This window comes from Anneissia japonica, unplaced genomic scaffold (assembly GCF_011630105.1).
Source record: "Anneissia japonica isolate Jap-2015-1 unplaced genomic scaffold, ASM1163010v1 scaffold287949_len505691_cov196, whole genome shotgun sequence".
Taxonomy (NCBI): domain Eukaryota; kingdom Metazoa; phylum Echinodermata; class Crinoidea; order Comatulida; family Comatulidae; genus Anneissia; species Anneissia japonica.
The window spans coordinates 129689-142106 of NW_022727758.1; the positions used below are offsets into that span (position 1 = coordinate 129689).

General features: G+C 35.4%; 2 protein-coding genes across 2 annotated transcripts in view; one reads left to right on the top strand and one right to left on the bottom strand.

Annotated features, from left to right (window-relative positions):
* LOC117113794 (metallophosphoesterase 1-like) overlaps nucleotides 1-5430 on the top strand; it is a 12427-nt gene extending 6997 nt beyond the window's left edge. Inside the window, exons 7-9 of the mRNA XM_033257230.1 lie at nucleotides 1270-1392; nucleotides 1808-1948; nucleotides 2446-5430. Coding sequence (XP_033113121.1) covers nucleotides 1270-1392; nucleotides 1808-1948; nucleotides 2446-2601 — 420 coding nt within the window. The 3' untranslated portion in view covers nucleotides 2602-5430. The remainder of the gene's footprint in view (nucleotides 1-1269; nucleotides 1393-1807; nucleotides 1949-2445) is intronic.
* Nucleotides 5431-5979: 549 nt separating this feature from the next.
* Nucleotides 5980-9598, bottom strand: LOC117113795 (cytochrome b5-like; the record flags this gene model as incomplete). The annotated part of the gene is given in 3 exon segments (XM_033257231.1): nucleotides 5980-8117; nucleotides 9365-9456; nucleotides 9562-9598. Coding segments are annotated over 3 exon segments (153 nt in total), but the record flags the coding sequence as incomplete, so codon positions are not given.
* Nucleotides 9599-12418: the final 2820 nt, after the last annotated feature.

Below are 12418 nucleotides of genomic sequence, written 5' to 3' on the forward strand. Positions count from 1 at the left end.
TATATATATAGATTAAAAGGCAAAATACTGAAAAACAACAATGCTGTGGGAAACAATGATAAGCAACAGCTAAAAAGTAAACGTAAGTAAACAGCCAGAAATAGAAGCAGAGCTTTCAGACAACACTAGTCCTTCCTCAGTGGCGAGTGAGTGAGGGTAGAAAAAGCTAGATGGTATAAAGTGAGAATTTCATGCAAGCATGATTGGAAACAATAGGCTGGGTGAGATTAGAATAAAAAGCCTAAACAAGTGACAGGAAGGCCAAAACTAGACTAATATATATATATATATTTATATGTATATGCGCTCCTAAGCTGGGCACTGACTTTATCTTACAACTGTCGGCCAGCGAATCCAAATCTGCTCCATGTGAGTGCTAGACTACTAGATGCCGTCTGTTGATTGTTGGTGGCAGTCTGAATGGATCATCATTAAATATGTTCAGTTGCACGCATGTGGTAACGTTGGGTTCTCTATAGAATCGAATCGGACGGCAGCCATCAAGTGCAGTGAGCGGCCATCTTTGGGATCATTACAAACAGTCGTATGGTGCATATTCAAGACCAGGGGCCAGATTTATCAAACTAGAAATCAGCTTAAATTCGTCTTTAGTCCATTTGTTTGCTTAAGACAAATTTATCCATATTGCTTAGCTTAAAAATTGCTTAAAATTAGAAAGTCGATTGTACGTTGGCGCCATCTAAGACGATTTTTAACCCAAGATTTTGCTAAGATTGGGTAATAAATCAGCTTAAGATATTTATTAGGGACATCCTAACTTTTTTGACTTAAGACATTTGCTAAGCTGAGATTGATAAATCCCAGGCCTGGCCTATAATCAGGGGGTCTGATCCTTCCCCATATGGAACCCAAAATTCTGTTTAAATTGGCCTTGATGATGTTTAGTGGTGCAATATTGGGTTTTCTTGCTTTAACACACAAAAAATACTAGTTTTTTTCCTGTAAAATGTTCTCTGAAAATTTTGAATAACACATTTTCTGGACATCTGTAAAAAAATTTTTTGGAATCACCTCCTTTACCTATACACAAAGTGAGTCCATTCTGATTTTAAATTGATTCTCCTCATTACTCAAGCTGGTTGTTGGCCATAACACTCTATTTGTATCAAATGACAAGCCAGGAGTTGAAATTTAAAAGTCAAACATTTGGATGTGCACTTCTAAATCGTTATTGGATCTAAGTTTCTTGGCTATTTTGCGGGCGAGTGAAATGTATCCAGTATATCATGTAAATACTTGTTCCCACAGCACTACCCCTTATTCCGGACGTCTGATGCAGAGTGCCAAGGCGTTGATGCTGCTCCAGCTGAAACAAAGTACATCAAGTTCAAACCTACTTGGGATACTGTATCAAAAAAATCATCAGATAAGGTATAGTTAATTTAAAAGTAAATAAAGTGCTAATACTCAGGGCTGTAAAAAGTGCCTGAATTTGTGACAGGCAGTTGGAGGCATTGCCTACATTCTTGAATGCATTTAAAAAAAAAAAAAAACATTTTTTATATCACTGTTGGGCTATGTAGTGTACAGGTGCATTTGAAAAGCCTACCGAACAAATCAGAAAATCAAATCAGTATGTAAGAAAGGAATGCTGGCGTTCAGCGTTTTAAAAACGTGATCCAAATTTTGGTTTGGATCTGATGTGAATGCATGCAGCTTGCTGGAGGTGTTGCTTTTTACCGTGGATTCTTAAGGGGATTGCGATGGGGGAGGGGGGGGAAATTAAGATTTTTTAATATCTATTATTTTTTTCTAATTTGCAATAATTTGCTTTGTATTTTATCAGCTTTTATCGTATATTCAACCGCGCCTTGTTGTCAGTGGACACACCCACCATGGTTGTTACGTGCTGCACAATGAGAAAACACCAGAGATCTCAGTTCCCTCGTTTTCATGGCGTAACCGAAACAACCCAAGCTTCATCATGGTAGGTATTTTCATAAGTGTCGACAGTAGATAACGTGTACACTATGCAATTATAATTTATATTATTACTATTATTATTGTTATTTATTAGTGTTATTATTTTTAGGACACAAATAAAGAAATCTTGAATCTATTGATGCTATGATTTTTGTTGTTAACATATGTTTTATTGTTGTTCTTGTATTATTATATATTTTTATTATTATTTGTTGTTGTTTATTGTATTTTATATTATATTCAATTGTATAAACCTTGTTAAAATGAAGGGCTTATTGCCTACTTGGATATTATTATATATGTGTGTGTATGTTTGTCTTGTGTAAGGGATTGTCACCTACAAGTAGGACAGTGATATATTCGCTATTGACAATCCTTATGCCTAAATAAAAAAATATATTATCCTTCTAAATTGAATTTATATGTATATTACCTAATGTGTTTACATTAATCATTAATTTTGTTTATATTTCTTATGAAAGATTTTGTTTTCTCTTGCAGATGACAATAACTGGCACCTCTTACTCCTTCTCCAAATGTTTTATTCCAGAAGAATCACGTGTCATTGAAATGTATATAATCGGTTGTATTCTAATAATTATGTGGATAGTTTTTACTAGACGTAATTTTTTTACAAGACATTCTAAAAAAATGTAAATAATGATTTTTATCTATTTATGATCTTATATGTATATATGAGATAGGGCCTACAGTATATGTAAATTTGGAATTAGAATAGAACTGAAAGATAGGCAGCCCTCTTGCTAGTGCTAGGAGGCTAACAACTGATATCTACTGCTTTTCTGCTAGCAGGCTACCAACTGATTACACTACTTAAGGCTCTTCCTGATTCAAATTTACATAATAAAAAAGAAATTCAAAAGAAATTTCCATAAAATGAAATTTCGTAATTGTCCATTTTGCATAAGTGTCACCCCCAAGGCTTCACATGTTTTTGTCAGTCTGTATTCTTATTCTTATTCTTTATTAATCTTCTAGTCGCAGCCAAAAGGCTGAATTGCATGAGATTTACAAATTACATTTACGTTAAAAGATTAAAAATTACAGTATGGTATGTATGGTAACCATTTTCTTGGGGTCGAAGTAGGCTATTGTTGGTTTTGCGCTGATTGTGTTTTCCAATTTTTGAAAAGTGTCTTGGTGTTCTGGGCCCCATGAGAAAGCAACGTCTTTCTTTGTTAAGTCTTGAAGGGTACGTGTGATGGTTGCCAAATTAGGAGTAAAACGTCCAAGATAATCTACCATGCCTAGACTGCAGTTCAGCTACTTTCAAGCTTTGGAAAGACACCCTTTCGTTTTGTTTTATCGTACATTAGCACAAACATCCCTTCTTTTAATTCAGTTCCACAACCATTTTTGCCTCCGGGCGCTGGTTCTTAAGGCTTTTTTTTGCCTTTCTTGCAGCATTTTGTAGGCGGTTCCTATCGTTCGAGACCAGGTCGTCTCAAGGTTCATCACCTTCTGCCGGTTCTACCATTAAGTCTACAGTCACTGCGGCCTATCTTCCGAGCATCTGGCTGGGTCTACGTTCTTCCAATCAGGCTCAATTGAGACAAGTCTAACTGCTTCTACAACTTGATCCTTATCAAGTTGACTTCCTTGGTTAATTCATGATGTGTGAGATACTGTCTCTTTGATTTTTCTTCTCATTACGTATGTGGTTAAGATTGTTGTTGTGTTAAATTACCTTCCTCCTACAGTTTGTCTTTTATTTTGTCATCTTCGCTAACCATGCCTCTCACGAGGTGATCATTAATGGCACTGTCCTCAGAGGGACCAAAATTACAATTTTCTGCAAGTTTTCTCAGTTCGCTTACGTACTGTGTGGTGGGTTATGATACTAGAATCTAGTATAGAATCTGTGTTTCTAAATAGTTCATTATTTGGAATGCAGTGATTGAGCTTGAGGATATCTCCGTCGTCAAAAGTGAGCGTTTTTTCGTAAATTATCCTACCTTTAGCTCCTATTAAGTTCAGCCGGCACATCACTTTGCACTCGTCAGGTTTGGCTTAAAGCGTATTGCTGAGCTGCTGTTCCATATGATACAAGGATGCCATGAGGTCTTGGTTTAATTTCTAGCCACAGACAACGATTAAGTTATCAAAAATTTTGTCGGCTGGCAGTTTTTCTCTGTCGCCCAGCATCTTGATTTCTGGCTTGGCTTCTCCGCCCAGATATTGTATTATTCTTACTACTTGTTCTTCCTCTGATGTCTTCAGCAAGATGAGCAACAACTTCATTTCATCAATAAATTCATGTACATCTGGCCATCAGCACCAGTGAACACATAGATTAATTATTAGTAAATCCACCACTCAAACCAAAGTGCAACACTATAGCTCGTCTGTACTTTGTAAAGGTTGAACTTGGTATTATTTTGGTGCCTACAACATCAGGAAGGTGAGCCAACACTCCACTGATGGATGCTAGATGCAGGTTTACTTCCGTTTTAAACAAAAGAAAACCTTGTACAGAAAAAAAAAAGAAGGAAAAATATCCACCAACGGACACGTTCCAACAGTGGCACCTGCTTAGGAAAATTTAGTACCATCCCATAGAATTAAGTTTTTGATTTAAGAGATTTACAGAATTGACTGAACGTTAAGTATCAATTTGTCCGGTTGTGCAGTTGCATATACTGTGCGTTTAAAGTGATTACATTAAAATACGGAGCACATGCGTTTTTAAAGGCCTTTTTGCATTTTTCTAATCTGCTGTCATATATCTTCCTCTTCCAGCATTGACTATGCTGACCCACACATTGTGAATTTTTTGAGTTTTTCAGTGACTTAGTTAAAGTATGAAATAGGAACACTAACACCAGTGGTACAACACAAATTATTAAATTCCCACAGGTCTACACACCAACACTAACCAGATGTGACATACTGTATCCCCACTTATACATGGACATTTGGGTGGAATTTTCCAAACATGTGGAGTTACCACACTGTGGGCTGAAGTCCAAACGGATTAATCGGCGAATAGAACAATTAAATTATGCGCATGCTGTTACGCACTAACATACGATATATAATCATTTGTAATAAGAAATTCAGGCCACCGCTTACCCGCAGGGTGTTTTGGCTTTAATTCAAAAATTTCAGAGATAAAATTTAGTTTTAAATATTAAATTTGACCATCTTATCTTCCTACAATATGATTGTTGTTCTTATGATTTTGTGCAATGTGTTGCTGGTAATTTTTTTTATTTTTTTATAATTGTATTTTTTTTATTCTATGTATTTAATAATATTTTGTCCTTTGTCAACTGTAATGCATGCATTGAATGGTGGAACACTGTATCACGCTGTGGTCCCAATTTGGTGAAGTGAAATTTGTGGGTAATCTGTCATTAGTGAAGTGAAATTTCTTGGTAATTTGTTGCGTGCACTCCATATGAGCCTGTAAATTTGGATAATTTTTCCTAATGATGACTCAATAAAGAGTATTGAATCCCAGCACAATGGCATGTATCTTATTTCTTGGATGTATTATTCTTTTGTTGTGTGTATTTAGTATGACGTGTTAATTCAGCATTTGCCATGCCCTCACCAAAAGCCATTCAAAAAATATTGATACCCACATCCCTCGAATGTATCTTGCTGAAATATCCCAACAGATCATGCTTTTAGTCCCACCTGTTATTTACAAACAAAAGTCAAAAGAAGTTGTTTATTGAATGTGTGGGTGTCGCTGAAGAAAAGGCAGAGTGTAAATAACCTATAAGGAAAACATTCTCGGTATGTGGGGTTCCCCTTAAAAATCTTGGAAACAAGTAAATTTCTGGGAAAATTTCAGGTCTTGTGTATTTTCTTATCCACTTGGTCTTGCTCATCATTTTTTATCAGTTTTTTGTCTGAAACCCAATTTTTTTTCAAAATATGATTTCATATATTTTTTTAAATATACCAAATTTACCTAGTATACACTGCAATCCATTTTGTCATGACACCTTGCATAGCTTTATTTTCTTAATAAACAGTTTTGAATAAAAAAAAACATGAAACAAATTACTGTATTTACAAGTGATAATTTATTTGCATAAATATATATACATATATATATATAAATCATCAAAGAAAGGTAAATACAGTATATATGTATATACTTTAGTGGCGTATCCAGGAGTCTTGCAATGCGAGGCTCAATGATTAAGCGAGGTAGTGATATGAAGTGAGGTGGTACAAGATTAAATTTTTTAACTATTGAGCGTAATTTTTTTTGCTTTCAACATTTTCAATAGGTGGGGGGGAAGGAGGCGACTGGGGACGAAGCTATCACCCCTAGATAATTCCCATGGAGTAGGTGTCATTGTATGTTATCCAGTAACCAGGGGCAATAACGCTTAAGCGCCATTATTTGATCATTGATTTCGAATTTGCGCTATATAAATCCTTAGCAATATTACCATGTTAACAAATCTACGATATGCATAATAATTTAAGACTTATATATTGCACAAAGGTGAAAGATGATGCAGTCGACTTAGGGAATTAATTTAAGCACCCTGTCACGTTGAACAGGACAAGCCCCCTGCCGCTATTAACCATAACTTATCAAAAAAAACAAAAAATAGGCACATATTACATTATAAAAATCCCAGAACAGCTTAAAATGGCCCAACATTTTGTTTTCTTGAGGCAATGGGCATAGCCCTCTGGATCCTACTATTAGGCTTTGTCCCCTGGTCCCCGCTGTGATTGTCAGATTCCCTGTTTGACAGCTTCACCGCCACCCCTGAATGTATAGCCTATTTACTAATTCAGTGAGGTCTCGCCTGCTCTCAATGCCACATAAGGCCGTATTTTTTACATATATACCCAGCATTATATGCTTACTAAACTAGAAAAACTCATTGGATTTTGTTCCACAAAAATAGATTGCTTTTATAAAAATAAGAAAGTGCAACTTATACTACACACTTTTTGCTTATATACAGTTTGCATTATATACAAAGGCAAGAAACATTCATTAAAAAATTATAACTATTACCTTTATAGGGTAAACACTAATGCCACAGTCATCACAGCCTATATTATTTGGAATTATTGTTATTAAATTATATTAAAGTCATTGCATACATTCAGTACTGTACTGTACTATACTATAAATAGAAATTTCTAAGAATGATCAAGTATATCTTATACTAACATTTATATAAATCATACATCTAAGCCCCTGTTAGCAATGAAGAGCCACACTATAAGTCTACCCACAGAAAATATTTTAAAACTTTTGGGACCATTCACCATATTTATTTTCTCAAAAAAAATGTGTACTAGAGAATAATAAACTTATAGAGCCTAGTTGATATAGCAAATAACAACTGAGGTGGATGAAGGGGGGTTGCAGATGGTGCGTTCGCACCCCCAAATTGTATTAAGAAAAATCATTTTTGAATTGTATCGTTGATAAGATTTACCGGTAAGATTAGTCAGTAAATTATTTTTCATCAAAAAAATACACCTCGGAAACCAGATGAATTTATTCAAAGATATAAATTAATAGTTTGGACAACGATGAGACACAAAAAACCCCATCCTTTTTATTTATAAAATTGTTCCCATTCTTTAAAACCCTCCCCTCAGCTCAGGCCTAAGGCACTCAGATGGCACCCATCGGGGAAGCCCTAGCGCCGCCACTGATACACACGTGGGATGTATACCCTCGTGTGTATGTATACCCTCGTGTGTATGTATGCCCTCGTGTGTATGTCTATATTCTAATTTTTTCTGAAGTGTTAAAAACTGTTGTAGCTGGTGGCTCTTTGAATTTTTAACAGACATTCGTCATCCATAATTACATAGTCGGTGTCCATATTGATGAAAAATAAAATATAAAAATTAAATACAGCCTCTCCTTTTTTTACAATTGATGGGAGATGACGGACAATAAAAATTAAATACAGCCTCTCCTTTTTTTACAATTGATGGGAGATGACAGACAAAACGAGTACACTTTATACGTCTAGAAAATTAGGTAATGGTGAATGACCCCTTTAAGTTTGACCAAAACAAACAAGTTACAGAGTTAACTACACAGGCTCTATCGATCTATTAATTGCATTTAACATACACATAAAGTACAGTACTTTAAACCGGTTGCTTATAAATAGCAGGGTGCATCATGGAATGTAAATCCTTTCCTCCTGAAAGTCAAAAAAAAATATTGATGTTATTCATATTTATATAATACCTGTAGTTAATACCAATTTTCACATATTTTGTAATACCGTATTTATTCGAATAAAAGCCGCCCTCGATTAAACTCCCCTCTAGAGCTTCATTTGGAATAAACGCGCCCCCCCCCCTTCTACAAATAACATCATTCTCCACACATTAACACATTAATGTTTTGCTTAAGTAGAAATAATACATTTTGACTGTTACTATGTGTTGTAGTTCTACGTTTACAATGAAAATAAGGGGTGTATAGTTGAGTATATATGTATCCATTTTACACTAAAAAAAAATTTTTTTTTTTAATGCAATAGAAGACATGTGGCACGAGGGTAATAAATTAATACATTTTTTTTATTGGATCTAATAATGATATGACATTTATTGGATAAGATTGATGGATATGCCTCACAATTCAGTACAGTATTGTAAATAGGCAATATCAAATTTTGTAGTTGATTATGACACTAATCAGCCATTTTATTTCCATTTAAACTTCCACTTACAGCTCCTGGTGGAGAGATAAAACTTCGGCTACGGTAACACTAGAATCCCAAGCCTGGATTGATTTGCAGTTGAGATCTCATGCCTGGCATGAAAATGACATCACATTTAACTGAGTTGACCTTGGTTGACCCAATTCAGGATAGTGGAAATCCTTGATCATAAACATTGTACTGCCGCCTGTGATTGGTCACATTTTGGAATTCTAGGACAATCTAGGTCAATCTAGGTTCAATCAAGATACCTTGCCTAGGTTGAGAGCAATTTCAAGCCAGACAGGAGTCAATTAGTGAGTCAAGCCAGGCTTGAGGCTATTGTGTGATTGTAGCCTCAGTATAAGGTTTTGTTGAAGGGCACAATAATACCTTCTCAAGAGCCTCAACAAGGGCTCCTACATTGTCTAAGGGCTTAGCATATGGGATAGAATCACGCAATGGGCCATCCCACTAAGTCCAGCCCATTGAATATTGTTGCTAAGATCCAACAAACAGTGTAAAAACATATGCAAACAGGTTTGTTTGTGAAACAACATGATGTGTTTGTAAGACATTTCTGGTGCAGTGTTCTGATTGGTCAGTTGTTAACCTTGATTGACCAATCAGAACACAGCCAGGTCCATTATCATGGTGGCCAATGTTCATTTCTGCCAGTGAATTTTCTCAAGGTAATTTCTACTGAACAAATATTAGGATATTTTTAGTATGTTTCTCACCAGTACAAGCTGACCAATTATATACTTGCTGAGTAGTTTAGTGGCCTCTGGAGAGTGACCTTTGGTCTTGAAAGGTCCTGTTGCATCACGGCCTAGAAAACAAAAATACAAGAAAAACCACCTTGTCCACCTATAATTAGATAAATAGTTATATTTTTGAATTATTTTATAATTAAATTGTAACAAATCAGGTTTACCTGCATGTTCCAAGATGATCTCTTTTCCTCCAGGATGCTGTTGCAAGAAAAGAAAAATGATAATTTGGTCACATTATGTATAATACTAGAAAATGCAAATTGCAAGTGAAGTGCTGCGAAGTAAAACTGCATATAAATGTTCTTCGAACAAAATTATTTATGCGAGTCAAGTGAAAATAATGAATAATAAAAATATAACAAATAATATGAGACACGACCCATTGTCTATATTAGAACACTTCTCATTGGGTGACAAAGTCGTAATTTTTCATTTTTGTCAAAAAACGTCTATAGTGGTGAATTATGGTTTAGGTTTTTTTTAATAAAGTTTCAAAAATTTCTATGTATGTGGAAAAAATAGTTGATTACCAAAGGTTACAATTTTTATTTTGAAGACTGCATGGTCTAGGAAGGTACATTTTTTTTTGGGGGCAAGTTTCCAAGGGCGGGTTTTCTAGGGTCGAGTTGACTGCCAAAGAGTGTTGCCAAAGTGCGAGCTAGTGTCTAGGTCTATCAAGAAGCGACGTTGTTTTTCATTGGGACCTTCGTCCCTTCAAGGTTAAGCCTATACCATCCTAGCTAGTCTAGGCCTAGAGTAGGATTTTTTATTTGGTGAGATGATTTAGTATGGGGTGTTTTCAAGGCGGCAAATTTTCTAGGGGCGAGTTTGTAGAGGCGAGTTGACTGCCAACGCACCACACAACGTAAGAATGATCGAATTATAGTCAAGTTTTGCGGCCCCCTAGTATAATACATTTTTAATTATTGTTTTAAAATGTAATAATTAGCACGTTGACATAAATAAGTTTAACTGGTTTCGTAAATACTATAGGCCTCAAAATACTCTGCCGAGACTTGGGCCGAGTTGACATACCGCCCATGGTTATAGTAAAAACGCTGAATAGTAATACTCAAGCGTCTCGAGCTGACGTAGAAACATAGTAAAAACGAGCGTTGATACCGTGTATGCCAGTCTACAACAAGCGTCGCCTAAATGTAATAATTAGCACGCTGAAATAGGCTAGTAAATAAGTTTAACTGGGTTCGTAAATAATGTTGGCCTCAAAATATTGTGGCTGAGACATGGGCCGATTAAACGTAGAAATAGGAAACCTAGAAATATAGTAAAAACACACCCCTATAATGGAAATACCTTTAATTACAAATTTATCGACCGACCCAAATTTTACGAAAATTAAGAGTCTGCATTTTAGTTTTTTTTTGACAACGAAAAATATTTTTTTATGAGCAAATAAGGGTGAAATAGCCTTGGCGAGGCTAGGGGGCCAAGGCTAGCCTATTTTGTTGGATGGTACACGACTATTTGTGTATTTTTTACTTTCAAGGCATAAAAACATATTTGGTTGTAAAAAAAAAAAGTTTTCCTACCAACCTACCCATTTTTTTTATTTTCCCAAAATGTGGCCAACACAATTTTTTTTTTGTTTGGCCTCATCTCCAGGTTAAGGAGATTGTTGTCCCATTAATATAAACCCATGTGTTTTATCTTTTGAAACTGAGTTGATCACATTAAACTTGATGGAGGTTCATCTATAAACTTTGATAGTTAATAATGGTACCAGCTACCTTTCTTTGCTGGTTTTGAAAATGAAGGTAACAACTTTCATTTTCATTATTCGCACTTTGAATTTAACGACCAGTTTACAGTAATAATTATCTACACTGCCAATTTTTATGAGACTGATATCTGTGATTTACACATAAAATATGGGAATGTACTTTGAAACCCACATCATCTCTAGGCAGGGTTAAAGGGACATTTTGGCTCATCATAAACCCACCCAGTGTTTACTAATCTTTTGAAGCTGAGTTGACCACATTAAACTTGGCAACTTGATAAAAATATTGCATCTATAAACTTTGGTAGTTAATGGAAAATATAACCTGTTGCAATAATTGTACCAGCTACCTGTTTCTGTGCTGGTTTGAAAACAAAGGCAACAACCTTTAACCTTCATTTTCATTATTCACACTTCGATTTAATTGCAATTTATTGACTGTTACAGTAGTTTAAACTAAAGCAACTAAATACTAAATAGTATTTAGTAGTTTTTTTATATTATTTTTAATCTGAATTTGATGTCAGTTTCAGTTGCCAAATTGCCTGTTTCCCCAGTTTGAGTATTAGTTATTATATGTATGTGACCTAAGCATGTTCTGCTCTAAAGAAACAAAGGGTTTGAAAATAAATGAAGCCCTGGGCTTCTGTTTTTTTGCGAACTTTGAATGGGCTTTTTTTGGAGATGGGCTTCATTTCAAGACTACTTTTGCAAAGCAAGGGGGGGGGGGCTTCTTTTCAAAATGAATGCTGTACATTTTGTGAATTTGTACTATAAAACAATAAAAAAAAGCCAAGGTAACATCAATCTGTATCATGGAGTGTATTTAACTGGCATTGAATCACCTAAACTACCTTTATCACCTTTATCTTCCTTTTCCTTTCATGAGGTTGCATGCGAGTTTGTTCTTGATCAGCTACTGGGCATGGACTCTGGACCATCGATTGGCATTAACTGCCATCCTATCAAACTATTGAAGCTGGCGGCCCCTGCTATCGCACCTTATTTGACACACATATGTAACTTGTCTTTAATAAATGGATGTTTCCCCGCCGATTTGAAAGTTGCCAAAGTGGTACCAATCCACAAGGGAGGGTCTAAAAGTGACGTGAACAACTGTCGTCCAATATCTGTGCTCCCGATCCTTTCTAAAATTTTCGAAAGGGCTGTCCATACCCAACTTTATAACTATTTTACTACTAATAAGTTATTGTCCCCTAACCAATCCGGATTCCGGAAAACTTATTCTACTATTACTGCGCTCACAAATACCTATA